The 27,614-nt window shown below is 38.4% G+C and overlaps 3 protein-coding genes across 3 annotated transcripts; all 3 read left to right on the top strand.

Annotated features, from left to right (window-relative positions):
- Positions 1-236: 236 nt before the first annotated feature.
- LOC146619198 (high mobility group protein B1-like) lies at positions 237-5,349 on the top strand. Its single transcript, XM_085370205.1, has 3 exons — positions 237-379; positions 492-693; positions 5,254-5,349. The coding sequence occupies exons 1-3, from the start codon at positions 237-239 to the stop codon at positions 5,347-5,349; spliced, it is 441 nt and encodes a 146-aa protein (XP_085226331.1).
- Positions 5,350-5,431: 82 nt separating this feature from the next.
- Positions 5,432-7,955, top strand: hmgb1b (high mobility group box 1b). The gene is made up of 5 exons (XM_085371720.1): positions 5,432-5,515; positions 6,606-6,761; positions 6,861-7,006; positions 7,108-7,282; positions 7,381-7,955. Exons 2-5 carry the CDS (start codon positions 6,615-6,617, stop codon positions 7,516-7,518), a joined length of 606 nt encoding a protein of 201 aa, XP_085227846.1. The 5' UTR covers positions 5,432-5,515; positions 6,606-6,614; the 3' UTR covers positions 7,519-7,955.
- Positions 7,956-10,541: 2,586 nt separating this feature from the next.
- LOC146619196 (protocadherin Fat 4) lies at positions 10,542-26,350 on the top strand. Its single transcript, XM_085370792.1, has 16 exons — positions 10,542-10,595; positions 10,766-11,006; positions 11,196-11,537; positions 13,024-13,934; positions 14,048-14,222; positions 14,339-14,519; positions 14,661-14,911; positions 15,021-19,352; positions 19,460-19,561; positions 20,872-21,173; positions 21,685-21,770; positions 21,883-22,062; positions 23,970-24,097; positions 24,192-24,406; positions 24,485-24,740; positions 24,996-26,350. The coding sequence occupies exons 1-16, from the start codon at positions 10,542-10,544 to the stop codon at positions 26,348-26,350; spliced, it is 9,111 nt and encodes a 3,036-aa protein (XP_085226918.1).
- The last annotated feature ends 1,264 nt before the right edge of the window (positions 26,351-27,614 follow it).

The raw sequence follows: 27,614 nt of genomic DNA, 5'->3' as shown, positions 1-27,614 counted from the left end.
GTCGCAAACAATACAGCATAATACTTGCTTTTTGTAATATGCTGTATTTGTATTATGCACAGCTGCAGGTTGGTGGAGCTGGTACTTTCAGAAAAGAAAATTGGAGTCGAAGGGACATTCCAGACCAACAAAAAAAACATCTTAAGGCAACTGTTGTTGTAATTAAATATTTTTTTTCTAAATTCAGTATTTAATTTTTTAGATTGTTTAAAATTGGCTGTGTTTCTCCAAAGACAATGTCTCCAAAAGAGAAAGGCAAGTTTGAAGACATGGCCAAGCAAGACAAGTTGCGTTATGAGCGGGAAATGAAGAATTACGTGCCTCCCAAGGGCCAGAAGAAGAAGCGATTCAAGGACCCCAATGCCCCCAAGAGACCACCGTATGTGCCATAATCTACACTTTCTCATTTTCTTTCAGACTGTAGGGGTATTTTGAGCAATTAAACGGCAACGTTTTTGGTTTTTTTCCGTTTCCTTCTTTTCCCCCCACAGGTCTGCATTTTTCCTCTTCTGTGCAGATTTTCGCCCAAAAATAAAAAGTGAAAATCCAGGCCTTTCCATTGGGGACACAGCAAAGAAGTTGGGAGAGATGTGGAACAGCTCATCTGCGGAAGAAAAGCAGCCATATGAGAAGAAGGCTGCCAAGTTGAAGGAGAAATATGACAAGGTGATAATCCAAAATGATTATCACCTTGTCATATTTTCCCCCCACAGGTCTGCATTTTTCCTCTTCTGTGCAGATTTTCGCCCAAAAATAAAAAGTTAATTAATTGAACTGAAATAAATATAACAATTGCAACTGGGAACTTGGAAATTCCGACTTAATCTGAAATGCAGGATAACTGAGGGAAGTGAGACTGCGAGTTTTTTTTAGATATTGCTCTGGGTTCTTTTATGACCTCATGGACGAGTTGTTAATCCACTCTTTTGAGTCATTTTAGTAGGCTGGAAAATCCTGGGAAGGTTTCCTGTACAAAGTTGTTGCATGATGTGCTTTTTGAGATCTTTAAGACCACTAGTGGTGTGCGGATCGATACTGAAATATCGATTCTTCTGATACCAGTAAGTTATGTTGTAGAATCGATTCTCATATTAAAATATCGATATTTTAGTACTTTGGGGTAAATTTGTAGTTTATCATTAAAAGGAACACAGTAGAAAGAAACTATATCATTTGGATCGTCTAAATTGGAAGGAACTACTTCCTCTTACGCCCTTCATAGTCATATGTGAAACACGGCTGTACATGATACTACATGTTACATGATGATGTGTTTCCCTCTTTATGCACTGAAGCTGGCACGTTCCCTGAGTTTTTCCAGCAAGATGGTGCACCACCACATTATGGGTGCCAGGTCCGAGCATTCCTAGATGAAGTTTCCTGAAAAGTGGATTGGTCGTCGTAGGCCAGTTGAATGGCCCCCAAGGTCTCCCGATCTGACCCCCTTAGACTTTTATCTTTGGAGTCATCTGAAGGCAATTGTCTATGGTGTGAAGATACGAGATGTGCAGCACCTAAAACTACGGATACTGGATACCTGTGCTGGCATTTCTCCTTCGGTGTTGCTATCAGTGTGTGATGAGTGGGAGAAGAGGGTTGCATTGACAATCCAACACAATGGGCAGCACATTGAACACATTTTATAAGTGGTCAGAAACTTGTAAATAACTCATGAAAGAATAAAGTTACGTTGAAACCAAGCACACCATTGTTTTTCTTGTGACATTACCAATAAGTCTGATGTGTCACATGGCCCTCTTCCTATTGAAAAAACAAAAGTTGTATCTAAGATGGCTGACTTCTAAATGGCCACCATGGTCACCACCAATCTTGAGGAGTTTGCCCCCTCACATATACTAATGTGCCACAAACAGGACTTTAATATCACCAACCAATATTATACATGTATGTAGAAAGGAGTATTATAGTAAAATATTGAACAACAATAAACATAATATGAAAGGAATATGGGATGTTTTAAACGGTATCATTAAAAATAATTCTGGACAACAAAGTTATCCACAATACTTTATCGATAATGGCAATATTATGGAAAACACTGCTGATAAGGTCAACAGCTTTAATCATTATTTTGTAAATATTGGACCAAAACTGGCAGAACAAATTCCTGAGTCACTGCCATCAGTAGAATGTAGTGAAAACCTGATTGATAGGAACCCTAACTCAATGTTCCTCACATCAGTGGAGGAAAAAGAAATAATTGACATTGTACACATGTGTAAATATAAAACATCCACTGATTGTAATGATATTGACATGAAAATCGTCAAGAAGGTCATTGAAGGAATTGTAGGACCTCTAACATATATTTGCAACTTATCATTTCAGACGGGAAAAGTGCCAAACAAAATGAAAATAGCTAAAGTTGTGCCGCTGTATAAAACCGGGGATAGACGCCACTTCACAAATTACAGGCCTGTTTCTTTACTACCACAATTCTCCAAAATCCTAGAAAACCTGTTTAATAAACGATTAGACAAATTCTTAGATAAATATAAATTACTCTCTGACAGTCAATATGGATTCAGATCAAAAAGATCAACATCTCTGGCATTAATCGAATCAATTGAGGAGATTACGAATGCTATAGATCAGAAACAGTATGCAGCTGGAGTATTTCTGGATCTCAAGAAAGCATTCGACACAATCAATCATGACATATTAATTAATAAACTGGAACGGTATGGGATTAGGGGGGTTGTACTGCAATGGGTGAAAAATTATTTAAGTGACCGGAAACAATTTGTGAAGCTGGGTGTCCATTCCTCATCATGCTTGGACATTGCTTGTGGTGTTCCACAAGGCTCTGTACTGGGTCCAAAATTATTTATTATTTATATAAATGATATTTGTAAGGCATCTGATATATTAAAATTTGTATTATTTGCAGATGACACAAATATTTTTTGTTCTGGGGGGAATCTAAAGGAGCTGCTGGATACAATTACTTCAGAAATGTGCAAAATTAAAAAATGGTTTAACAGGAACAAACTATCGCTAAATCTAAGTAAAACTAAAATTATCTTATTTGGGAATTCCCTTAGAAATGCACAAGTGCAGATTCATGTAGATGGTGTGGAAATTGAAAGAGTACTTGAACATAAGTTTCTTGGTGTGATTATAGATGATAAATTAAACTGGAAGTCTCATATAAATCATATACATAACAAAATTTCAAGAAGTGTCTCAATCTTGAGTAAAGTAAAACACATTCTGGACCACAAATCACTCCACATTCTCTATTGTTCCCTGATTGCACCGTATTTGAATTACTGTGCAGAGGTTTGGGGCAATACTTACAAATGTTCGCTATCATCAATCTTTATATTACAAAAAAGGGCCATAAGGATAATCCATAAAACTGGTTACAGAGATCATACAAATCCACTATTCTTAAAATCAAAAATTCTAAAATTCACAGATCTGGTTCATTTTCTCACAGCACAAATTATATATAAAGCAATAAATAACCTGCTTCCTGACAATATTCTAAAAATGTTTTCTAAAAGGGAACGGGGATACAATTTGAGGGGGGAATTAAATTTAAAACATCCTCGTATCCATACAACATTAAAAAGTTTTTGCGTCTCTGTGTGTGGAGTGAAGCTGTGGAACAGACTAAGTAAAGATATGAAGCAATGTCCAAGCATGGCGCAGTTTAAAAAGCGGTTTAAGGATATGGTTTTTACAGGGTACAGGGAAAAGGTAGAGATTTGATAGGGTGTTCTTGTCTAATATTTTCATGTGTGTGCGCATGCACGGGTTTGTTGGTATGGGTATATATGTATGTGTATATGTATGTATGTATATATATATATATATATGTAATTGTAGGTTGTGTATCCTTCAGGTGTTAATGGGGTTATTGAAAATGTGTATATGTGCGTATGTGTGTATATACGTAGGTATGGATAGATAGAAACATATATGTGTATATATTAAAAAAAAAAAAAAAATTACACATAACATATAATGTAATTACAAGGAGGTATTTCTGTAGTCTATTGATACTAGATAGTGGAAAAGGGGTGGGATTAAATAAGCTTATGCTTCTTCCTGCTCCTTTTTGAACATGGACGTTATTTGGAGTTGTGGTTGCTCGTTTTCCTTTTGTTTGCTTTGTTCATTTGTCTCTTTTAATTCTATTTTTTTTTATACTTTTTCAACATGTTCAAAATAAAGATTCAATCAATCAATCAATCAATCAATTCCCATTTTATTACGTTGTATCCATATAAATGGCCCACCCTGTATAAATGTGTGGCAGCCCCTTGGCGTACGCACTCACAACAATGGCAGAGTGTTAACGGAGTCATGTGTGGACGTATTTTACATCCACAAACAGCCAAGACGCGGTTTGCGATACATGTGGCAAGACAGTGAGGTGTTGTGGCAACACCACTAACCTCGTCAAACACCTCAGAGTAAATCATATCACAGAATATGATGAGCTTATGTTGAGGTGAACTGAAGAGGAGGAGAGGGACAGGTGCTGATAGGGCGAGACAGACGTATCTCGCGGAGTCCTTTAGTGTTGCAGGCAGGCAACATGCTCAAATAGAGCACAACTTCAAGTTTTTTTTTATTTCTATATGATAATTCTGCATTATTAAGCAATAAGAACAAGTAGTCTAATGTTCTGTAATCATTATGAAGCTATATTATTATATTATTATTACAATTACATAATACAATTATATATTGTATTATGAAATACAATGAAACATTAAGTTTTCGTACAAAGTATTGGTATCGGATCAGTATCTTCGATACCACCCTGGATTTTACTTGGTATCGGATCGGAAAAGAAATCAGTGGAATCGCACATCACTAAAGACCACTTCATTTTGTCAAAACCTAATTAAGTGCTTTCCATAGCCAGTGAAATTGAACTCCGCTTTTCAAAAAATGTGTTAAATCATACCTAATTCATTAATATTTAATAATAATTAATATTTCGCTGGATAAATGAAACTATCATTTAAATTTTTTTTAATTTATTCTTGTCTAATATTAAAACTTGCTTTAACATGTACATGTGGTAAAATAGACAATAAATAAATCAGAACGGGGACAAACACACTTTCTCAAAGCAGTGTGTTACGTAAACGATATGATTCGCTGATAATGCTCCTTTAAGGTAAGCTTAGGAGTAACTTCAAATTGCTAGTCTTTCCTTTTTGTTTTTTACTAATGGGCTCTGCATTTCTTTCCGTTTGTGTTTCCCTGCAGTTAAACTCACTGGCATTCAAGCCGAGCGCCATCACACCGCCGTGTTTTGAACAACCAACCGTTCAACAAGCAGGACTGACAGCGCGTGTCCAATAAGATACTCCAAGGAGTTGGCGGCAGCCAATGTCCGACAGCCGGTGCCCAACACACAGAATAAACACAGACGGATTCTCGCAGCCGAAAGACCGCGCACTGACGGTGCTTTTCGTCCCATTGTTTGAGACGTACCGACGTGCGGCTGGCCTCATATAGCGCTGTAGGGGTAAGCACTATAAACGTAATCTTAAACAAAGCGAATAGTGTGCGGCTCTTATGAATGAAACGATACTCTGGGATATGCTTTGCACAGTATACATTAACGTTGTACGTAGTTGGTTGCATGGCTGAGCTGAATGGGATGCTAACTCAGTATCACGCTCCTGGTGTTTAACGTTATCTTGCTAACTTGGCTAAGTAGTTACCGTACAGTGACATTCACCACGGCCATGAGTAATAACTAAAATAAAGTGGCCATTGGGTTAAAGGACAAGAGCCCTGATGGTCGAGTTAACTGTCTGCCACACTTCGCTTAACGTAACGTCCGCTGCTGTGGTGCGTGCTAAAGGTGGCTGGATGCTACCATAAAGGCTAGCACTAGCTGGCTGTTGAATGTAGGTTAATACCGTTGACTGGTGCTGAGGCAACCGGAGTACGGTGATACAGGCAGAGCATCATTCTCCGGCATTAGTACGACTTTCACTAAACTTTTAGTCGAATAATATTTAGCGTTTAGACAGGTGACAACAGTAACAGGCAAATTTGTTCTGAAGGACGTAAGGGGTGTTTGAAAAACGGGCAGCTAGCCATTGTTAGCAGTCTAATCAGCCATTTTCATAATCGTCTCCCGAGATGAGCACCGTGACATGCTAGCCTAGCTTGAAGGCTAACGCTGATAGCAAGAGGACACAAAGCAAGATGGCTAAAAGCTAATGAACAATCAAATGAGGTGGACGCTAATGTGTTCACGTAGAACCTTTAGCCGGTTAGCTTCACGTTATATTGTCGGAGTGCTAAAATTAAGCAGTACTATACTGTTTTTACTAGCTTGTATAGGTAAACGTTTGATCTAACGCGCCAGTAGAGTAATGTGTAGCTGATTGTAGTTTTAATAAATGCTAGCCTCTTCATACAATGGATCATCAGTCACCCCAGGCACCCTCCTCCCACCACCCAGTTTAAACAATAGATGTGAGGAACTGATGGAGTAGGAGGCAGACTATTGGCGAGGGCCATTCAGATTCTATTACTTACATTGCATGAAAGTGCTGGTATACTTTGAATTTAAAACTGTATTTTCTCTCCTTAAAATTTAGTAAGCCAAAATGGGGAAGGATCCAAAGAAGCCGAGGGGCAAAATGTCCTCATATGCCTACTTTGTGCAGACGTGCCGGGAGGAGCATAAGAAGAAACACCCTGATGCCAGTGTCAACTTCTCAGAGTTCTCCAAGAAATGCTCTGAGCGATGGAAGGTAAAAGGAATTATTCATAATATTAGATTTTATTTTCAGTTTTCTAAATTCAGTATTTTATTTTTTAGATTGTTTAAAACTGGCTGTGTTTCTCCAAAGACAATGTCTCCAAAAGAGAAAGGCAAGTTTGAAGACATGGCCAAGCAAGACAAGTTGCGTTATGAGCGGGAAATGAAGAATTACGTGCCTCCCAAGGGCCAGAAGAAGAAGCGATTCAAGGACCCCAATGCCCCCAAGAGACCACCGTATGTGCCATAATCTACACTTTCTCATTTTCTTTCAGACCATAGGGGTATTTTGAGCAACGTTTTTGGTTTTTTCCCATTTCCTTCTTTTCCCCCCACAGGTCTGCATTTTTCCTCTTCTGTGCAGATTTTCGCCCAAAAATAAAAAGTGAAAATCCAGGCCTTTCCATTGGGGACACAGCAAAGAAGTTGGGAGAGATGTGGAACAGCTCATCTGCGGAAGAAAAGCAGCCATATGAGAAGAAGGCTGCCAAGTTGAAGGAGAAATATGACAAGGTGATAATCCAAAATGACATGGAAGTTAAACTTGTTGATTTGATAGAAAAATGTTATTGTCTGTGGAGCATGGAAAAGAGCCTATCTCTCTGTTACAGGATATTGTTGCTTACCGCACAAAGGGAAAAGTGGATTCAGGACCAGCTGCTGCAGCTGATGATGATGATGATGACAATGAAGAAGAAGAGGAGGAAGGAGAAGAAGAAGAGGAAGATGAGGATGATGATGATGAGTAGCTCACTTGGGGATGGGACCTGCAGTTTTGTTTATGCCATATATCCTTATATCTCAATTCACCATCTTGAAAAACCGAAGTCAGATTGACCAAGATCATGTGTATATTTAATGTTTTTAAGATGTACAGTGTTATTCTCCTTTTCTTTTTCTTTTGTTTTTTTTGTAAAGTCAACACTACATATCTTACGTTTGGAATTTTCTAGTGGTAGTACTTTATCCCTGCCATATTATGTAACAGTCTAGGAGGACTACAAATAAGTATGAAAGTAACTAGTCCTTAGGTGTTCCAACTCAAAAATGAGATTTCTGAGTTGCTAGTGTATTTTTGTTTATTTTGAAAAATATTTTTTTATGTGCTGTCCCAATGTCTTTTTATTGTTCTTTGAATACCACTCTAATATCAAATGCAGCTGTCGACATTCAAGAATGTCTTCAATAAAGGTCGTTTTTTTTTTTTTTTTTTTAACAAGTTTGTTTTTTTTTCCTCCTAATTTTAATCATCTCACAATATCTAAAAACTACCAAACTTCCATGTATTCTATATTCATTACATGCAAATAGGGCCCTTCAGTCCATCTGTAATTCTGTGTTGGGTGTTTCTCATCTTCCTCTTGGGTTCAGGTTTGTTAGCAGCCCAATAATGCGGTCAGCAAGCTATTTGATAGTTTTGGCGCTGTGGGAAGCTTCTAGGTCTTGCTGTAAAAGGAAATAAGAATCTCTATAAAGCCTGTCAGCAGTGGAAAGCAAGAAGTACTCTAAAATCTAGTGGTTCAGTATTAGGAATGCGGCAGTTGTAGCTCCTTTCCTAGTACTGAGCCACTAGATGTCCATGTGTGGTGGATCTTAATCCTCTGTCACCGGCCTCAGTTCTCTGTTTGCAAAGCTCTCCCAAGTTCCTGATTTGACTTACCTTGACAATCTTCTCTTTATATCACACTTCCCTTTTAGACAGATGTTTAAATACAGCAGTCTGCAAACAACTTGCCTTTTTCACAAATGAGACTTAACCTCTTGTGGAGGATAACCATCATTATCTGCAAAACTGTCAAGTCAGTAGTCCATTTTTTAAGTCTTGAATAATAAATGTACCTTTTTCAATCAAGTTCACAATACTAGTTAATCTATGAGTAATTCAGAGTTTGAGGCTTTTTATGTAAACAGATTGCTAATGGCACAAATGACTAAGGATAATTGACAAGTAATAATTCTTACTTACCAGTACTGGACTCATAGTATTATTAAACCAGAAGGTCAGATATTTGACAATAGCAAGTAATACGAACACAATTAAGGATATCACATTGTTCTATTGGAAAATAAACTTTTATTGATTTTAACAATTTAAGAAAAAGATATTGCCTAATGGCTGTTATTTCCAAAGTGCTAAGGCATTCACATCCTCAGCAATGTTTTATAAACTCTCTGGAAAGTAAGAAACATCGATCATGCTACAGTAGTTTGAGCAACCTCAATCCAGAAGGTGGCGCCATGATATAAAAAACCTGTATGTGTATGTGTGTGTGTGGCATTAAAAAACTTTAAACTACACTTGTTTTGTCATGCGCACACAAGTGACAAGTCCATATAGGTTCTACAGAGTGTTTGTTTTTTTTTTTCAGGATGATAATGACTCCATCTGTAGGACACGGAGGATCACTGCCTGGTTTAAAGGGACAGCTGTTAGCAGTCACCCAAAAAATGATCAAAACACCAGATTAGGGAATTTCTTTTGTAGGAATAGTTTTTGCTTTCCTCCTGGGGAGTTCCAGAGGCTTGGATAATCAATGCAAAAAGCACAAGAAGATGCTCCACTACACAATATTATTATGGATGTCTTTTATTCCCAGCCAAGTACCAAATGAACATAAGAAAAGTACTCCTTCTCCGAGTGCTCTCTTTCCCTTTTGTGGGACCTTTTGTGATCCCTTGGTTGTATTGAGTTGCAATTCCCTGTAACTGGAGGCAAGCTCACAGGCACGGTGGCCTCACCATCACTTAGAGGGGGTTCACATGTCCATTCATCAGGCTTTTCTCAGTAGTGTTTTCCCTTGCAGTAACCGTTCTTAGAAGTGTTAGCGAATATGAATGAAACCTCTGTGTTCTCCTTTCAGTAGGTCTGACACACAAACAAGCTCAGTGTTCCTGCATGTAGTTAACATTAGGGTCACAACAGTTGTTTTTTATTGGAAGCAAGCATAAAGATGGTAAAAGCCCTGTTTCTTTAGAAAGAAGAGTTTAGTGAGTCCAGCAGCAACTGAATTTTGAATATTAAATAAAAAGTTAATAATTCAATATCAGTTGAAATGATTAAAAATGAATTACATTTGCTCTAAAAGATATTGCCTTGTAGTTGGCAAATGGTTTCTGTCTGTTTGACATTGCTCTACAGTATCATGTCAAGTCAGTTTTGAGACCTGTGATTCTGAATAGTTTTTTCCCCTTCTTTTCACTCCCTTTTTACCAATTGAATGAATGCCATTCTGTCTCTGAATGAACCCCCCCCCCCCCAATCTGATATGCAACAACAAAGTCTGCCTCTAGGCTACCTAACTGCAGGCAACTGTTCAGAGAGTCCATTTCATGCCTACGCTGAATAACCTCAATAGCAAAATCCATGTCGAGAATATAAAACATACTGATTCAGTAAACCATAGCTGGATATACTATTAATGCTTTTTACCTGGTAATTTTTCTTCAACCGTTAGCTTTTTTCACAAGCAAATAAATAGAAAAGAAAATGTAATCTGCTTCACTCTCAAGTCCCACGAAACTTTTTTTTCCTCCCCAGCTGCAGGATTTGCATAGAGTGATGTCAAAGAGGCGTGTCAGTCAGGATTACAAACTGAACAGATTGAGTAATCACCATGGATACAGCTTTAATACTTTACCATTTGTTGGGCTTGTGTGGGGGCTGCACAGTTATGGGATTTTACCTTTTAGTGCCACGTCTGTTTTGTGTGCTATTATTACTTGATTTTGTAACTATGGTCAACAAAAAGGTGCTGAAGAAGTAAACTTTATAATGGATTCTACCGGATGTAGGAGGAAATATATAATTATTATTATTCACTTTGTGGTAAGTTGGCCTGTTGGTTGATGTGTTTTGATAACTGGCTTCAAATTTTGTTTAGATGTCTATTTGTGTTTAAGGCTTCCAGCACATTTTACATATCTCCAATAATTTCATTACTTCAGAAGTTGACAATTTATGCTTGCTTCGAAACTGTGACTCCTTGCCTTCTTCAGGTGTTTATTACTACATCATCTCATAAACTTTCATCTGGAAATAGGGTGAATGTAAGTAGTGTGAGGGAGCTTGCAGATATCATACTAGGGCAGCATACGCTCCCCTCCTGGTATCCTTTGTCTGTTGATGCTGTGCTGGAGCATGGTGAAGTAAGCCTACACCCTCATAACAGATGGCAAACACAGATGGCTTTCTCCAAAACTGTTTACTCGTTTCAAGTGAAAGAAGACACACTACCAGGTTAGTCATCTTTCCCCATGTAAGCGCATATGCATGTTAGCTGAGAGATTATTTTTTGAAATATTAATGTGTAACTTTGGGTCCCCATTTCAAATATACTTCAAATTATTCCATTTTGACATAACTTTGCTGCTCAATCCACTATTATTATTATTATTTATTATTTATTTATTTCCACTGTGTTCACAGGAACAATTGTGGGAAAAGTGGAAACACAGTTTGAGAGTCTCACAGCTATCACATACTCAGTTCAGGAGGATGACGGTGAGAACCTATTCCTTCTCAGCCCTTTCTCGGGGGAGTTCCTATTAACCCGCAGCCTGGATTTTGAAGCACAAAGGTTCTACATTCTCACAGTGGAGGCGCAGCAGGGGGATCTGCAGGTATCTGGTATCAGGGTGTATTTCAATTTGCTAGATGTGAATGACAACCTCCCTGTTTTCAGTCAAGATACCTTTTCTGCAGTGTTATTGGAGAACACAAACACTGGAACTTGTTTCCTGTCTCTGAATGTGTCAGATAAAGATGAGGGTAAGTGTGCAAAGTGAATATAAAATGTTACTACCATCATACGTTCAATGGATTTTACTTTCACCTTAACCCTTTTACACATAGTGATCACTACATTGGACAGCTATTCAAAGGCCGTTTTCTTGTATTTGTGTCAGTGTGTACTTGCACATAAACCATTACATTGGAAACTGATGTGTCACTCCATACCCTGCCACCCACTCCAAAGGTGATGTTGTCCACCTAAGTGGGCATTTAAAAGACAAGATGTTAAGAAAAAATGAAATTCAAAAATATTTTTTCATGCCTACAGATGAATAAGAAAACTTAAGAAAACAATCCTGATTGAGGTTGTCATAATTCATGCACGAAAGGGTTAAAGCAACATTTTCCTAATCTTCTGTTGTCCAATTTTGGTGAGCCAATGTGAATTTTAGCCTCAGTTTCCTGTTCTTAACTGACAGGAATGACGCTCAGTGTGGTCACCTGCTTTTGTAACCCATCTGCTTCAAAGTTTTGAAGTATGTAGAAGAGCAGAAGAAATTTTGGTAGTAGCAAGTGATTATTTATGTTACAGTTGTCCTGCTGTCTCTGCTTGAAGCAGTCCAGCCATTCTCTTCTGACCTCTGGCATCAACAAGGCATTTTCTCTAACAGAACTGCCACACTGGACATTTTCTCTTTTTCAGACCATTCTCTGCAAACCTTAGAGATGGTCTCCAGATCCATCCAGCACTAACAGTCACACAACATTCAAAACCATTTAAATCACCTTTCTTTTGCCTTCTGACACTCAGTTTCAATTTCAGCAGTTTGTCACGACAATGTCTACATGCCTAAATGTGTTGCTGCAATGTGATTGGCTGATTCCTTTGTGTTAAAGAGCAGTTGAACAGCTGTACCTAACAAAATGGCCAATGACTGTACATTATATTACATAAAATATATAAATGAATCCTGCATTTGTAGTAATACAGGATACATTCTATCCGCATTGCATTATTATTATTATTATTTTATTGGAGCTGCTCCTCAAGCAAATGATTTATACATTCATCTAGTCAGTGGGGATCACACCCATAACCATCCCTGTATTTCACTGTTCAGATAAAGTTAATGAGAGGCTGTTGTCAAGTATTCTGTGGAATAGTGTATTTGTTAAGAAAACATATTTCATATAAATAAAATGACAGAAAGGAATCAGCAGCTAGATTGAACTTTAGCCCTGTAAGTCATTGATGTAAAACCACACATTTTTCACAGTTCACATTCAAGCGCCTCATTTTGCCCTTCGATTTATACAGGTTTAAGACAACTGCAATGAAAATATAAGGATTATGATACAAATGTGTTTTCAGAAAGTATAATATAATGCATTTATCATTTTTAGTTATGCTTCCAACAAAGGTCTATAATCGATGTCTATAACTGATATCTTACTTGACAACAAGTCTAAACCCATTTTATCCTTTTTAATAATTTACATGCTATATTTTCTTGTCTGCAAGGTGATAATGGAAAAATGACACTGAGAGTGATCAGTGGTGACGACGAGGAAGTGTTTGTCACAGATTCAACTGGTACCTTATGCCTTAACAAACCTCTGGACAGGGAGAGACAGTCCTACTACAATCTGACTGTGGCAGCCAATGACTGTGCCCAGCCTGCATCTTTACAATTCACAAGTACAGCGCGTGTTATTGTGATTACTGAAGATGTCAACGACAATGCTCCAATGTTTGTGTCAGCCGAAAGTGTTAGTATACCAGAAGACACTGCACTGCATTCTGTTGTAATAACTGCTCATGCTGAGGATGAAGACGCTGGATCCAACGGGAGGGTTTTGTATTATTTAAACACCTCCGGTGGGATATTCAGCATTGATAACAGAAGTGGAAAGATATACCTGGAGGAGTTATTAGACAGAGAAGAAGTAGATACTCTGACTGTTACTATAATAGCTACTGATGAAGGCTTACCCATGCTGGCAACCACTATGAAACTCACAGTGCATGTTGAGGATGTGAATGATCATGACCCTGAGTTTTTACAAAGCAGTTATAACCTGACAGTCAGAGAGGATATCCCCAGGGGAACAAGCCTGCTGCAGGTTCAGGCTCACGATCAAGACATTGGATCCAATGGACAAGTACGGTACATGTTGGCCCAGATTGGTCCATTTGTGGTGGACATAATTCGAGGAGTTCTCACAGTCATGGATGAACTAGATAGAGAGAGGGACTCAAACTACACATTGATGATAACTGCTGTAGATCGGGGGAACATACCCAGATCTGCTAGTGCTGCAATCCATATCACAGTGATGGATGTCAATGACTTTGCACCCCAGTTTGTTCCAGAAACATTGACCATTCATGTGAAGGAGAATGAGGAGGATCCAACTCAGCTAACATATCAGGTGCAGTAAAATTCTGCTGAAAAACAACAGCATTTTAATGTTTGTCTTTTTATTTATTTATTTATTTATTTTCTGTTATTTTTTTTTTCCTTTTGTTTTTAAAATTTTGCCAGGTCTCAGCTTTGGATGAAGATTTAGGAAACAACAGTCAGCTTACCTATTTTATAGAGAAAGGAAATGGATATAATTTATTTTCTATCACTCCCAGTGGCACATTTCATATTTTGCACACCTTAGACAGAGAGAAGGAGTCGCTATATATAGTCACCATCACTGCTGTTGATTCAGGTAACTTATATCCAAATAAAATTGCACGATACTTAATTCAGTATGGAAATAATGGTCTATGTTTTTCTAATACTCACTTCACACTGTTTGATGATGACTTCCACTGTCATTTGAAGGACTGCCATCCCTAACAGGCACTTTGACTGTGCACATCATAGTTGACGATGTCAATGATAATCACCCAGAGTTTACCGAGGAAGTCTACAACACCATAGTGCCTGAGGACAGTCTTATAGGCACTGTGTTTGCTGTGATAATCGCTTCTGATGTCGACGAGGGTGTCAGTGGGGAAGTAAGGTAAATGTGATAATTTGTTTCTTAAAACAAAATGCTTTTATAGTATTTTGATAATCTTCTGAATTTAATGACTGTGTTATATTAGAGTAACTTTCAGGGTTTTGCATAGCGCACTGCTTTATTTTTATTTGTTTTGTTTAGCTATTCTATGGAAAACCTCAATGTGCCTTTCGCCATTGATGAAACATCTGGAGAGCTATTTACAACAAACATACTGGACAGGGAGACAGTGGCCATTTACAATTTGGAAGTGACTGCGAGTGATAAGCATCCCATTCAGCCTCTGTCCAGCTCTGTGCTTGTTACTGTACTTATTGGAGATATTAATGACCACTGGCCCCAGTTTATGAATGGGCCTTATGTGGCCTATGTGCCAATCGAGTTAGCTCCAGGTGAGAGATTACCTTTCTATTTGACAGCTATATGTTTTATTCTGGGTAATATTGGCAATCGTATTAATATTGTATTATCCCCCCCCACCCTTTTTTTTTTTTTCTGCAGGCTCTGTTGTTTGTGCAGTGAGAGCATTAGATGACGACACTGAGATCAATGCAGAACTACATTATTCGTTACAGGGAGAAAGCTCTGATATGTTTTCAATCGATCCTTACAGTGGCACTGTTTTCACTTCAGCAGCTCTACAGTCAGTGGATGATGTTATTGTCACTGTGCGTGTGGAAGATTCTGGGGAAGATCCCAAATTTGACACCACAACTATTAGTGTCAGGTTTCAGAACACCGCTGATTTCCCAAAGATGAACGTGGATGTTCTGAGTTATTCCCTCACAGAGGATGAGCGAGTGGAAACACTGGTGGCTGTGGTATCTGCCCTGAGTATTAGAGCTGAACCTGTCACTTTTTATCTCGCTTCTGGAAACTTTGAAAACATGTTTCACATCGATCATTCAAGTGGAGCCCTGATAGTAGAGAGACCATTGGATTTTGAGAGCAAAAAAGAGTTTCCTTTGTTGATAGAAGCCAGAGACTCAGGCCTGCCTCCTTTCTCCTCTTTTTCTGAAATTCACATAAACATCACTGATGCAAATGATAATTTCCCACAGTTTACTCAAGCTGAGTACAGGTGTGAGGTTTTTGAGAACTCCCCGCCTACCGTGGTTTGTGATGTACTTGCAATTGATGCAGATTCTGGCTATTATGGCACAGTGCAATACAACATAACAGACGGAAACCACGGTAACTTCTTCACAATTGACCCTGAAAATGGTTACTTGAGTACCACTGTAAGTTTAGACAGAGAACATATTCCTGAATTTAATTTAACAGTTGAAGCAGAAGAACTAGAAAACATGCTTCACAAAGACAAAGCAACTGTTATCATCACTGTTTTAGACAGAAATGATAATGCCCCTCTATTTTCTCAGATTTTTCTCACAGAGGTGTCTGAAGATACCCCTGTTGGACAGACAATTATAAAAGTCACCTCTACAGATGATGACACTGATGCCAATGCAGTGATTAATTACTTGATAGTTGAGCAAAGTGATGACATGCTTTTTAATATTGATTTCACCACTGGCTACATCACCGTTGAAGGAGTTTTGGACAGGGAAATGCAGGATCATTATATCTTTAAAGTAAGTGCAAATGATTCAGCATGGAGTATAAGCACAGATGTGACTATAGTCATTTTAGACGTCAATGATAACAGACCAGTATTTTCTGAACATTTCTATAACATTATCCTCCCTGAAACAAAAGATGAAGAGGCATTTGTTTTGCAGATTCTTGCTACAGATGCAGACATTGGGAAAAACAGTGAGATTTTCTATGTTATTGACCCTCCACATGAGGAGTTTTGGCTGAACGCTACCACTGGTGAAATCTATACAAAGCAGCCCATGATGTTACGTGACTGTAATTTTGAAATCTATCAATTTATGGTTACTGCTTTTGACCGTGGCAGTATCCCCCTACATAGTAATGTCACTATCAGAGTAAGATTGGAACACTACAACAACCACCCTCCTATGTTTTTCCCTTTACAACCCTTGATGGCTATTCCTTATCACCTGGCTGTGGGAAGTGAGGTGGTCCAGTTTACAGCAGTAGATCTGGATGTCAATGGCAATAGTAGCATTAAGTATTTTTTGAATGGAGGAAATGCATCTGATTTCTTTTGGATTCAAGGTGACACTGGAAAACTAATTTTAAATCAGACTTTAGGAGAGAATGAAAATCAGATCCTCACTTTAATAGCTGTGGCTGAAGATGAGGGCACCCCCCCTTTAACATCCCAAGCTGAAATCACTTTCCAAATTACTGGGAGGAATCAATTTACTCCGAGCTTTAGCGAATCTTATGTTACTTTCTCTGTCCCTGAGGACCTGCCTGTAGGATCAGTAATAGGAAATATTCAAGCAGAAGATGGGGATTATGGTCCCAATGGGGAGATCACATACAACATTACCCCAGAAAATCAATTTTTACCACTATCTGTGGGAGAATTTTCAGGACTGATAACACTGATCAGAGAGCTTGACTTTGAAGAACAAAGTATTTATCATTTCCAAATTAAAGCTAAAGATGAGGGCTGGTTCTCTAAAACTGGCACATTAAATGTCACGGTGTTAGTCATGGATGTGAACGACAATCCCCCAGTCTTTTCATCCTCAGAGTACATAACATCAGTTCGTGAAAACTCAGCTGTTGGAACGAATGTTCTCGATGTAACAGCCACAGATATTGACTCAGGTGCAAATGCACAAATATTCTACTCTCTCATTGGTGGCCATATAGATAAATTTGCAGTTGATTCAGGAAATGGCACCATCACCACTTTGGCCATGTTTGATTATGAGCAAGAGCAGATGTTTGATTTAACAATCAAAGGTTCCAATACTGGAGGACATGCTTTATTTAGTTTAGCACATGTTGTCATCCAAATCTCAGATGTTAATGAGTTCACGCCTAGATTCATCAAAAAAGAATTTAACTTCTCAGTACTTAAAAACGTGCCTATTGGAACTGTTGTTGGAAAAGTGATGGCTACAGATGGTGACCGAGGCACTGAAGGTCAAGTGTTTTACTTTTTGTTTGCCAGGAAAAAAAAAAAGAGCTTTGAAATTCACGAACGTTCTGGAGACGTATATACGACCAATAGTTTGAGGAAACAAGGCAACAGCCATGTAGTTTTGAAAGTTCTGGCCAAGAACTCTGGTGTTATTACTGGCACAGATATAGATGAGACTTTTGTCCACATCAGTGTGATTGACACAAATGAAGCTCCCATGTTCACATCTCCCCGCTATATGGCGAATGTTACAGAAGACACCCCAATTGGGACATCTGTTGCAACTGTGAGTGCTGTGGACGAGGACTCCATTGTTAACTGGAATCATTTCTTCTTCACCATTGAGCATGGAAACACCAATTTCTCCTTCTCTATTGATCCATCTAATGGTATCATTTCTGTGAATTCTCCACTGGACAGAGAAGTCTGGCCAGTCTATAATCTTACTGTTATAGCCACAGATAATGGCTCTCCACCAGCCACTGGGACTACTAATGTCATTGTGACTATTGGTGATATTAATGACAATGCCCCCAAACTCACATCAACTGAAGCTCATGTGAGAGAAAATCAACCTGAAGGCACCATAGTCACTAAATTAACTGCATTTGACTCTGATTTACCACCCAACCAAGGCCCTTTTATGTACTGGTTATTAGACTCCTCGGTGGCCAGTACTTTTTCTCTCACTCCTGATGGAGTTCTGCTCACCACCCGCCCAATTGATCGGGAACAAATCTCTGCATATCAAGTGCTTGTGGCTGTCAGGGATTCAGGATTTCCCTTGCCACTATCATCAACATCAACCTTCCACATCCGGGTTGTGGATGAAAACGACAACCCTTCAATGGCAAGAAATATCTTTATTGAGGTGAAATATTTTGGTAGTTCTTTCCAAGGTGGCATGATTGGTAATGTCCATCCTGAGGATCAGGATGAGTCTGACAGATTCAACTGCACCATCAAAAGTGGGCCAACTCACATGTTCACAATCCTTAATGGCACATGTGAGCTGTGGTCTTTTCCCTTTCAAGGCGAAGCTACGTTTAACATCTCCATTGAAGCTACAGACCAGCTGCACTTTCCCGTAAACAACAGCGTCTACGTTAACTACAAAGGTTTTACAAATGCTTCTATAGACAATTGTATATTATTCTCTTTGTCATCATCTTCAGTAGAGCAGTTTTTGTCTAATAACTATTTGAGGTTCGTAAAAGCTCTGGACAGTCTGTTTAACCTACAAGCCTCTAAGACTCATGTATTTGGAATCAAACATATTGGGTGGGAAATCCTTCTGTTGGCTGCAGTCAAAAATTACAACGGTCAGTACCTTAGCAGAGAGGTGGCGAGTGGTATATCATCTGGACACAAGAAATTACTGGAGGCTCAGAGCAATGTGACAATTTCTCACATCACCAGTGATCCATGTCTGAGCAGCCCTTGTCAAAATGGAGCATCATGCCACAAAAATATTTACATCAGCCAGGAGGTTGCTGTCCTTGAAAGTGTAGCGGTCATCTTTGTTGCACCAAAGAAAGAGATTTTTAACTGTACTTGTCCATCCGGATTTACTGGTTCACTGTGTGAAGAAGAAATTGATGAATGTGAGCTAAATCCCTGTGAGAATAAAGGCACATGTGTGAATACAGTGGGAAGTTTCTTCTGTCACTGTCAGGTTGGCTTCTCTGGTTCCCACTGCGCTGCTGATGTCAATGGATGCCTGAAGGTGAAGTGCCAAAATGGTGGGACTTGTATCCCCTCCGAGGATGGATATCAGTGCCACTGTGTGCCTGGATTTGGAGGTACATTTTCTCATGTATAGATAGATAGGAAAAAAATTAATATGTGAGAACCAACTGTTAATTTGTTTTTTAAAATAAAACTTCTTTTTTTAATTTAATTGTTTCAGGAGAAACCTGTGATGAGTTCATAGACTACTGCAAATCATCACCCTGTGTTCATGGTATCTGCATTAATTCACAAACAGGATTCTCTTGTAATTGTCACTTTGGTAAGAATGATACATAATGCTAGATGTACATTTGTCTACAAAAGTGTAAAATCTTAGGAAAGACACACTTTCTTGCATATATTTAGAAAAAAAGGGTTGCTTGTAACAAACTGTATACAAATGATGGACATAGCAAAGCTGATGACACCCACTCTTTAGTTATGTCTCATTGTGAAGCTTTAAGCTGAGCATTTTTTAGCATCATTTTTAATCCAGGAAGAGTAATAACTCGTCAGTCACAAGGTAAACCCACTCTAACACCTAATTTATGCTTCAACTGGAAACTTCACAATGTAACCTCCAACATAAGTGCAAACTCGTCAGTCCCCTTGGACACATGTAGGTTACACTGTAGGCTCTACAAAGATCTAAATCAGGCCTAAAGCATGCCCTGCTTTATTTTCCTTCTTGACTCTAACTGGGGCCACAATTTACAAAATAAGTATAAAATCAACACAAAAATATTTACTGAGGTCGAAGCATGGGTACCAAAGTGTCATTTATCCACTGACTGATGTACAGGCCTCTACTTTATGGCTCGTAACTTTGTCAACACATCTGTCAATCAAAGTGACTACCCCTAACTTGAAATTTAACAAAATTCAAGAGTGGTTGTATCACCAAAGGTGGTGTACAGTGGTTAAAAAAAAAGAGAAATTAACTATTGAGACCAAACTCATGTTCTGTACCTGGCTATAATCATGTTCATTTTATCCTTAAGTTGATTATTTTAAAACATACAAGTCAATGGGAACAGACTGATTTTTGGAGCCAGTGTCAAGTAGCCATTTAAAGAACGGCAGTTTTTTTGTGTGTGTGTGTGTTCATTTTCATCCACAGCAGACATACATAGCTTCGGTCTAAAAAGTGAAACCAGTACAGAATTGACTTAAATCTGCATTCATTGTCATGTGTACCAGTTTGTGACTCCTCTGGGTGCAAAAGATGTTCTCAACTCGCTTGGTCTATGAAAGCTTTCCTCATGAGATTCCGGCTGAGCCACTAGTTTCATGTCATACTGAATATAAGATGAGATTAATTGTGTAAACTATGATGCATATTAGTGTCCAGAAGAAAGATAAAGCTTGTCTATATGAAGTATTCCTTGCATTATCAGCAAGATCCACCGTTTGCTTGTTATACAGTTTCAAAACACCAAAATAGCAACAGCAAAATGCTCAGCCTAAGACCTCAATGGGTGATATCAGTGGCTATATATGCTATCTGTTTATGCGCATATATGAAATATGCTAAGAGGTTTTCTAAGAATTAAATGGGAAAAAATAATATGGAACTCATCTTTATGTTAGGAGTCAGTGGAGTCCGGTGTGAGGATCACAGTTATGGCTTTGAGGAGCTGTCCTTCATGGAGTTTCCACCACTGGATCGTAGGACTAATTTAATCTCTTTGGAGTTTGCCACAATGCAGAGGGACTCCCTCCTCCTCTACAATCCAGGAGGTTCAAACAGCAGAGAGTTCTTTGCACTGGAGATACTGGATGGAGCAGTACATCTCTCTTATGATCTGGGTTCAGGACCTGTGAGGTTGCAAACATACAAGCAAGTTGCAGATGGATATTTTCACAGTGTTATTGCCAGGAGGATTGGCAGTGTGAGTTTTAAATATATCAGTATAAGAAAACAACAACGAAAAAAACCAACTGCCAGGTCACAGGGTTGCCTGCAGAGAAATGTTTACTCATTAGAGTACTTTGCATTACATGAGCAACTTAGCAATACATTTACTTCTGAGTATACTGATCTTTTAGATCAGCAGTTTCTGAAACACTTAGATCAGCCCAACTGGCACCAACAACAATGCTATGTTTAAAGTAATTTAAATCATCTTACATTCCCATTCTGTTGCCTTAATCCCTTGAGGTGCTGCCATGATTAGTTGATTAACAATGAGTTTGACTGTTGTACCCAACAAAGTGGCTAATAGTATGTCTACTATCAATGGATTACTCATTTAAATAAGAAAATGACTGTTTACTTGAACTGCAGAAGTAATGTTTTGTTTCTTCATTGAAAAAGTAATTTGAGTACTTTAATACATTAGCATGTTTTATTGAATTTGAGTTACATTCATATATCTTTTTATTATTTATTGCATTTCACAGATGGGTTCACTGCATGTGGACAACTGCACGGATGACGAAAACAATAGATTCTGTTTTTCAACGAATGATGGAAGTATTTCAGAAAGGTAGCAGTGAAATATTTAATTGGAATATTCCTCATTTCTAATTTTCATCTTCATGTAAGCAATATTTTTCATTTTTCAATTTTTTTCTTTCTTTGTCTTTATCGCCAAATAGGACACTTGATGTTGGCAACAGTAATATGACCTTTGGAGGATTAAGAACTACTGAAGCTATTTTAGTGCATCCTTCTCAGATAAGAGCCCATGACTTTGTTGGATGTATCCGAAACTTTCATGTTAATGGCATCCTCCTGAGACCCTCAATGGCTCTAGCGGCATATAACATCTTTGACAGGCAGGCTTATTAAAATTAGTGCATGTAGATGTCTTTATACTTTAAACATTGCTGGATACATATTTGATACATATTTGAGCTCATATATATATATATATATATATATATATATATATATATATATTAGGGGTGCAACGATATTCGTATCGATATTGAACCATTCGATACAGTGCTTTCGGTTCGGTACGCATATGTATCGAACAATACAACATTTGTAATTTATTTTATCAATTTTCCTTCTGACGATGCTGTCTGTGTTGAGCGCTCAGTGAATCTGTGTTCGACTACTCCGCCTAGGCTGCACTATCCAGCGCAGATCCACTGAGCGCTCAACACAGACAGCATAGTCAGAAGGAAGAGCGCAGGGCACCTCCCCCACCCTCATTCAGTTCTGGCGTTTGGAATTATTTTGGTTTTCATGTGACGTATGACCCTGAAGGTAAGCGAGTCATGGACTAAAGTAAAACAGTATGTTGGATGTGCCATGCAATGCTCAATTACATTGGTGGGAACTAGTGTGTTAGCGCAGTTAGCTCGTTAACATGTTGGCCGTCTAGCCCCATGCACGGAGCGATCGGCGGTAGCTCGTTAACGGAGATTTGCCGTGTTGTGGCGTTAAGGTCATTTCAACGAGATTAACCTGAAAGCACTAGTGGGAACACAACGAATATGACTGCACATTTACGCCGACATCATCCTAGTGCAAAGACAAGTGGAAGCAGACAAAAAAAAGCAAGCATGCTACTAACTTTAGCCGAGTCATTTAGACAGCTGTTAGCACATGATTCTCCTTATGCTGCTGAGAATATAGCCCGGAAGAAGCGGATAGTATAGCTTTTATTTTGGAAAGAGCCATTTCTCTGTAATAAACTCTCTTTTCCAAAGATGAGTGATTCCTCAATCAGATACAGGGCTCGCAATATCGCTAGCCCGACGTCCCAGAGCTAGCGATTTTTTCAGTCCGGCTACCAAAATCTATCTCTGCCCTGCCCGTCGGGCTATTGTAGGAAAAATATATGTCAATGCTTTTGCATTCTTTCAGAAATGTAGCTGGGTAATTATGTCATTGGCATTGGTGAGCCACTGTCAATATGTGACATATTGAAGTCGCGTTTGAATTTGCGCTTGTTTTTTTGCTTTCACTTTGCAATTGTGCGAACTGTGTATAGAGAGCGACAGCACTGATCTGTGAGTGATGATAATTTGTGCACCAATTCCTCTGACATCGTCTTATTAATCGTTAGCTTACTATGCAAACATGACAAGTGAAATCTCCCGCAGCAAGCTTAAACATGTGAGAGGTTGATCGCGCAGAGAATCGCTGAGCTTATGTGAGTGAGTGTGTAAAAGCATTTCAGTTCTGCTGAGCCAAATAAGACAGGTCAGGGTGAAGAAGTGACAGCCAAAGAAAAGCTTACCACAAAACGGAGAAGTTATGACAAATCAGACTATAAGGCAAAAAGAAAGTGCAGCTTTATGGTTTCATGGACAAAAGAATTTCTGTGGCTGCAATATGACGAGCTAAATAACCAGGGCTGCACATAAGTGGTCCGCAGGTGCGCATTCGCTGTCAAAATAAAAAACACGCACAAGGGTTAGGGTTAAATTTAAAAACTGTACTTTTGAGTTAAAATATATATTTATAATTTTAATAAATGACAAATTAAAAATGCATGAACATTTTTTTGTATCGAAAAAATATCGAACCGTGACACCAAAGTATCGAACCGAACCGTGAATTTTGTGTATCGTTGCGCCACTAATATATATATATATATATATGTATATATATATATATATATATATATATATATATATATATATATATATATATATATATATATATATATATATATATATATATATATATATATATATATATAAAATGTCTTACTGTTTATCTTTAGGTGTCCTCGAGCAGCAGTGTCATTATGCTATAGTGTCCCATGCAAGAATGGTGGTGTGTGTCATGACCTTTGGTCCAACTATTTTTGCGAGTGCAAAAGCCCTTTTACAGGAAAAAACTGTGACAAAGGTATAAATAATAGTGCATATGATATTGAGCTTCTGTTTTAAAATCAGGTGCAGAAGATTAAATTGAGTTTTTTTAAACTCTTTTTTTCAAACAGAAATGTCAGAGGAACTTGTTTTGAAATTTAATGGCAGTGACTACATTGATTATGTTATTAAGGAGAAATTTAAGAGAGACTACCTAATGAAAGAGATTTTGGATGAAAATTTGGGATTAAACAGAGACCAACAAATGATTAACATCAAGTTCAAGACCAAACATGATGGTGTGCTGATGTTTATCCGTGGACAGAGAACATATATTATGCTGAAGGTAGGTGAAATTCATTTAACTATATACACGTCTTGTATTCTATATTCAAGTATGAAACTGTTTTTCCCCTTTATTCAGATAAAAGACAAGAAGCCTGTCTACATTTTTGAAGATGCACTTTTGGGACACCTGTCAGACTTCTCTGTGGACCGTCCTGTGGCTGATGGAGTTTGGCATCTCCTCTCCTTGTTCAGCAGGGGACAGAACACTTTCCTCTCTGTGGATGGTAAACCAGTTTTGAACATCACTGGCCAAAGTATGGATCTCACTCCACTTAGCGTAGAAAAGATCACTCTTGGTGCTGCTCCCACAAGAGAAACAGTCAATCAATCAGGTAAAGTTTATTCTTAAAGTCAGTTTTTAAAATGCCAACTTTTGTACAACATGTGAAATGAAGGCCAGAAAATATACACTGCATACAGTCTTGTCATTGCACTTGATGAGAGTTTTGGATAACTGTTTAATCAGACTGGATCTTCTTACCTGTTTAAACTGATCACTCTAAAAGCAACATGTACCAGTAAAGTTAAACTGAAGGAGTAACGTGGAAGTAAGTGGACCTCTGAACCTTCTTTGTTTTTTATGACAGGGTTCAGTGGATGTGTGCAGTATTTCAATGTGACAGGTTACTCTCTGCCTGTCAGCGGACACAGCATAATGGTGGATGTCAGGCCAAGCTCTACTCTCACCCAGACCAACTGCAGCTTTCCGCATTTTTGCCTCGCTTCAGGATGCTCTGAGAAGGATGGTCCCAGCAGGACTTGTCTCTCACACTGTCAAAATCACTGGACATGTGAACCTGGTGTGCAGAACAACTCCTGCATCTGTTTACACAATGTTACTGACCATTTCTGTGATATATGCATCTCCACAAAGGATAGCCATGATCACTGCTCTGAAATGCAAGGCAACCTGCCACTGTGGCTCATTGCTGTGGTTCTTCCTCTCATTGCCATTCTGGTGATTGCAGTAATGTGTGTTGGCCTTTACAAAGTAAGACATTCTCATTCAAGATGTCAGAGTGCGAGCTTACCAGTGAAAACAGAGCATGGGGCAGACAACAAAGCATTTTCGTTTGATGACAAACGAAAATGCACAATGCCCACAGAAGCTCTGTCACCAGAAAAAGGGAACAGACCTGACCTCATGAGTACCAATCAGTCAAAGTCAAGTGCAGAGATATACTGTGATAACAGTCTGTCAAATGTTCAGCCATTACCAAAGAGTGAGGTTGAGTATTATGAAATCGGCAGCATCTGTAGTGCATTTCATTCAGATGATACCTCACTGAAACTCAGCTGGCAGAAGCATCTATACAGCTCAAAATGTGTGAAAGCTGATCCGAAACAGTGGGGAGATTTGAGGATGCTGTTTGCAGGATATAAGAAAGAAAGCTCTAGTGATGACAAAAGCTCCCCAAAGCCTCAAAATGTTACTTTGATAAATGAACAGTTGCTGAATAAGTTTCATTCAAAACAGTCCCAGCAGACAGATTCTTGTTACACAAAGAGATTCATACAGCCAGAATTCCTGGAGCCAATGCAATGTCTCACTTTTGAAGAAATTAGCAAGCTAAACACACCTGTGAAAAAAACATTGCATCAGTCAGCTCTGAAATGTGCAGTCACAGACCAAATCACAATGGTGGATGACTCATGTGATAGTGAAACACAAGGCGTGCTTATGTGCTCAGAGTCTGAGTTCAGACAGTTTTCTGTTGTCACTGGTGGGAATTACATACATGACCATTCATTAAGGCAACAACAGAACCTACCTTTCAACCCAGAGAGTATTCCCTTAGGTATATTTGAGCAGTGGGAAAATATTTTAAATATGCACCTACCTTTTAGCAGCTATGCCCCTGTATTTGAAGATATTGCATGCCTATCCAGTGAAGCCAGTAATAGTAATGACATGCAAAGTGACATAGAAGAAATTATTTGATTTTCATATCACCCATATAGATTTAACAAAGGTTTCATCTGGATAGTCTAACTGTTGCACATTTTAGAATTTTTGATATTATTATCTATAGTTAAAATGTCTACTTGATCAATAACATAACAACATAAATTAATTACTGAGTGGACAAAGAACCTGTTCATTTTTACTTCATCAATGTGTTGCTGGTTATCTTTAAAGACTTGTCAGGTAAAAGTTAATTATGTATCTTCAGAATAGCCAGAGATTTTGTCTCACAGTTCACTTTATATGAACACACATAGATCAATAAAAGCAATTTAATCTTAATGGACAATAAAATTGTTCATAGGCTTCAAATTGTTCTCAATATCTAGACATATTTCTTTCACCGATTGTTTTTTAATCAGTTTTTTGATGCTGCACGAAGATGCTGTTTGCATACTGGGAATAGGGAACTAGTTAAAACATGCAAAAGGAAGGTTTATACTAAAGAGTAGGGATGGGTACCGGTATCCGGTGCCATGATGGCACCGGTTCTGACATAAACGGTAGTACCCAGACCGAAAAGCAGCGCACATTTCGGTGCTTTATTTCGGTGCTTTTTTTTCCTTAGCTGTGATACACTTTAGATTCTAGCCAATCATTTTACATTTCCAAGGATAGTAGGCGGGTCCAGGTATGTACGTTCTTTTATTTATTTATTTATTTATTTATTTTTTTTCGCCTGTCCCATTTGGTTCTCTAGCCATCAGAATTGTTGTCTGAAGACCAACAAGGATACCCAATGGATTTACTTTGCCAAATGGATCATCGTGGCATTGCCGTATTGGTCCATTTGGTCGATCTTTGTTTTTATTATTTATTATATTTTATTTTCAGATGTTACAGACGGGACAGTCATGAGTGAGAGATAGGAAAGGGAGAAAGAAAGAGGAAGGGAAGGAAAAACAGAAGGGGAGAGGGACAATGAGAAAGGGGGGGAGAAAAAAAATAAAAAATCTCCTGGATCACCTGTTGAGAGAAGAATAGAAAACAAGCAAAAAAAGACAAAAAAAACAAAAAACAAAGCAACATACTAAACACAACACCATCACATTAATCTAGCTAAGTGTAAACAGCAGTAAATACTAAATATTCAATGTTGTTGTGCAGCACGCAGGACAGATGTGCTTCGAAGTAGCAGCCAAGAAAGGTGTAATTTGGGTCTACGAGCAGTGAACACCCGTGTGCATACCTGTGTGGATCAGCGCGCTTGTATTCCAAAGGTTTCTCCATGTAACGATCT

The sequence above is a fragment of the Diplotaxodon limnothrissa genome, linkage group LG14 (genome assembly GCF_057381915.1).
Source record: "Diplotaxodon limnothrissa isolate DT_005_m linkage group LG14, D_limnothrissa_male_GT1.1, whole genome shotgun sequence".
NCBI lineage: Eukaryota > Metazoa > Chordata > Actinopteri > Cichliformes > Cichlidae > Diplotaxodon > Diplotaxodon limnothrissa.
This window is presented reverse-complemented; position numbering and strand designations above follow the sequence as displayed.

Excerpts from the sequence above, each read along its gene's own strand:
- LOC146619198 (XM_085370205.1), top strand. The coding sequence starts at position 237 with ATGTCTCCAAAAGAGAAAGGCAAGTTTGAAGACATGGCCAAGCAAGAC. Across the intron at positions 380-491 it reads AATGCCCCCAAGAGACCACC|GTCTGCATTTTTCCTCTTCT; the intron begins GTATGTGCCATA and ends TTCCCCCCACAG. Across the intron at positions 694-5,253 it reads TCCAAAATGATTATCACCTT|TTAAACTCACTGGCATTCAA; the intron begins GTCATATTTTCC and ends GTTTCCCTGCAG.
- hmgb1b (XM_085371720.1), top strand. The coding sequence starts at position 6,615 with ATGGGGAAGGATCCAAAGAAGCCGAGGGGCAAAATGTCCTCATATGCC. Across the intron at positions 7,007-7,107 it reads AATGCCCCCAAGAGACCACC|GTCTGCATTTTTCCTCTTCT; the intron begins GTATGTGCCATA and ends TTCCCCCCACAG. Across the intron at positions 7,283-7,380 it reads TGAAGGAGAAATATGACAAG|GATATTGTTGCTTACCGCAC; the intron begins GTGATAATCCAA and ends TCTCTGTTACAG.
- LOC146619196 (XM_085370792.1), top strand. The coding sequence starts at position 10,542 with ATGGATTCTACCGGATGTAGGAGGAAATATATAATTATTATTATTCAC. Across the intron at positions 19,353-19,459 it reads CTGTGTGCCTGGATTTGGAG|GAGAAACCTGTGATGAGTTC; the intron begins GTACATTTTCTC and ends TAATTGTTTCAG. Across the intron at positions 21,771-21,882 it reads GATGGAAGTATTTCAGAAAG|GACACTTGATGTTGGCAACA; the intron begins GTAGCAGTGAAA and ends ATCGCCAAATAG.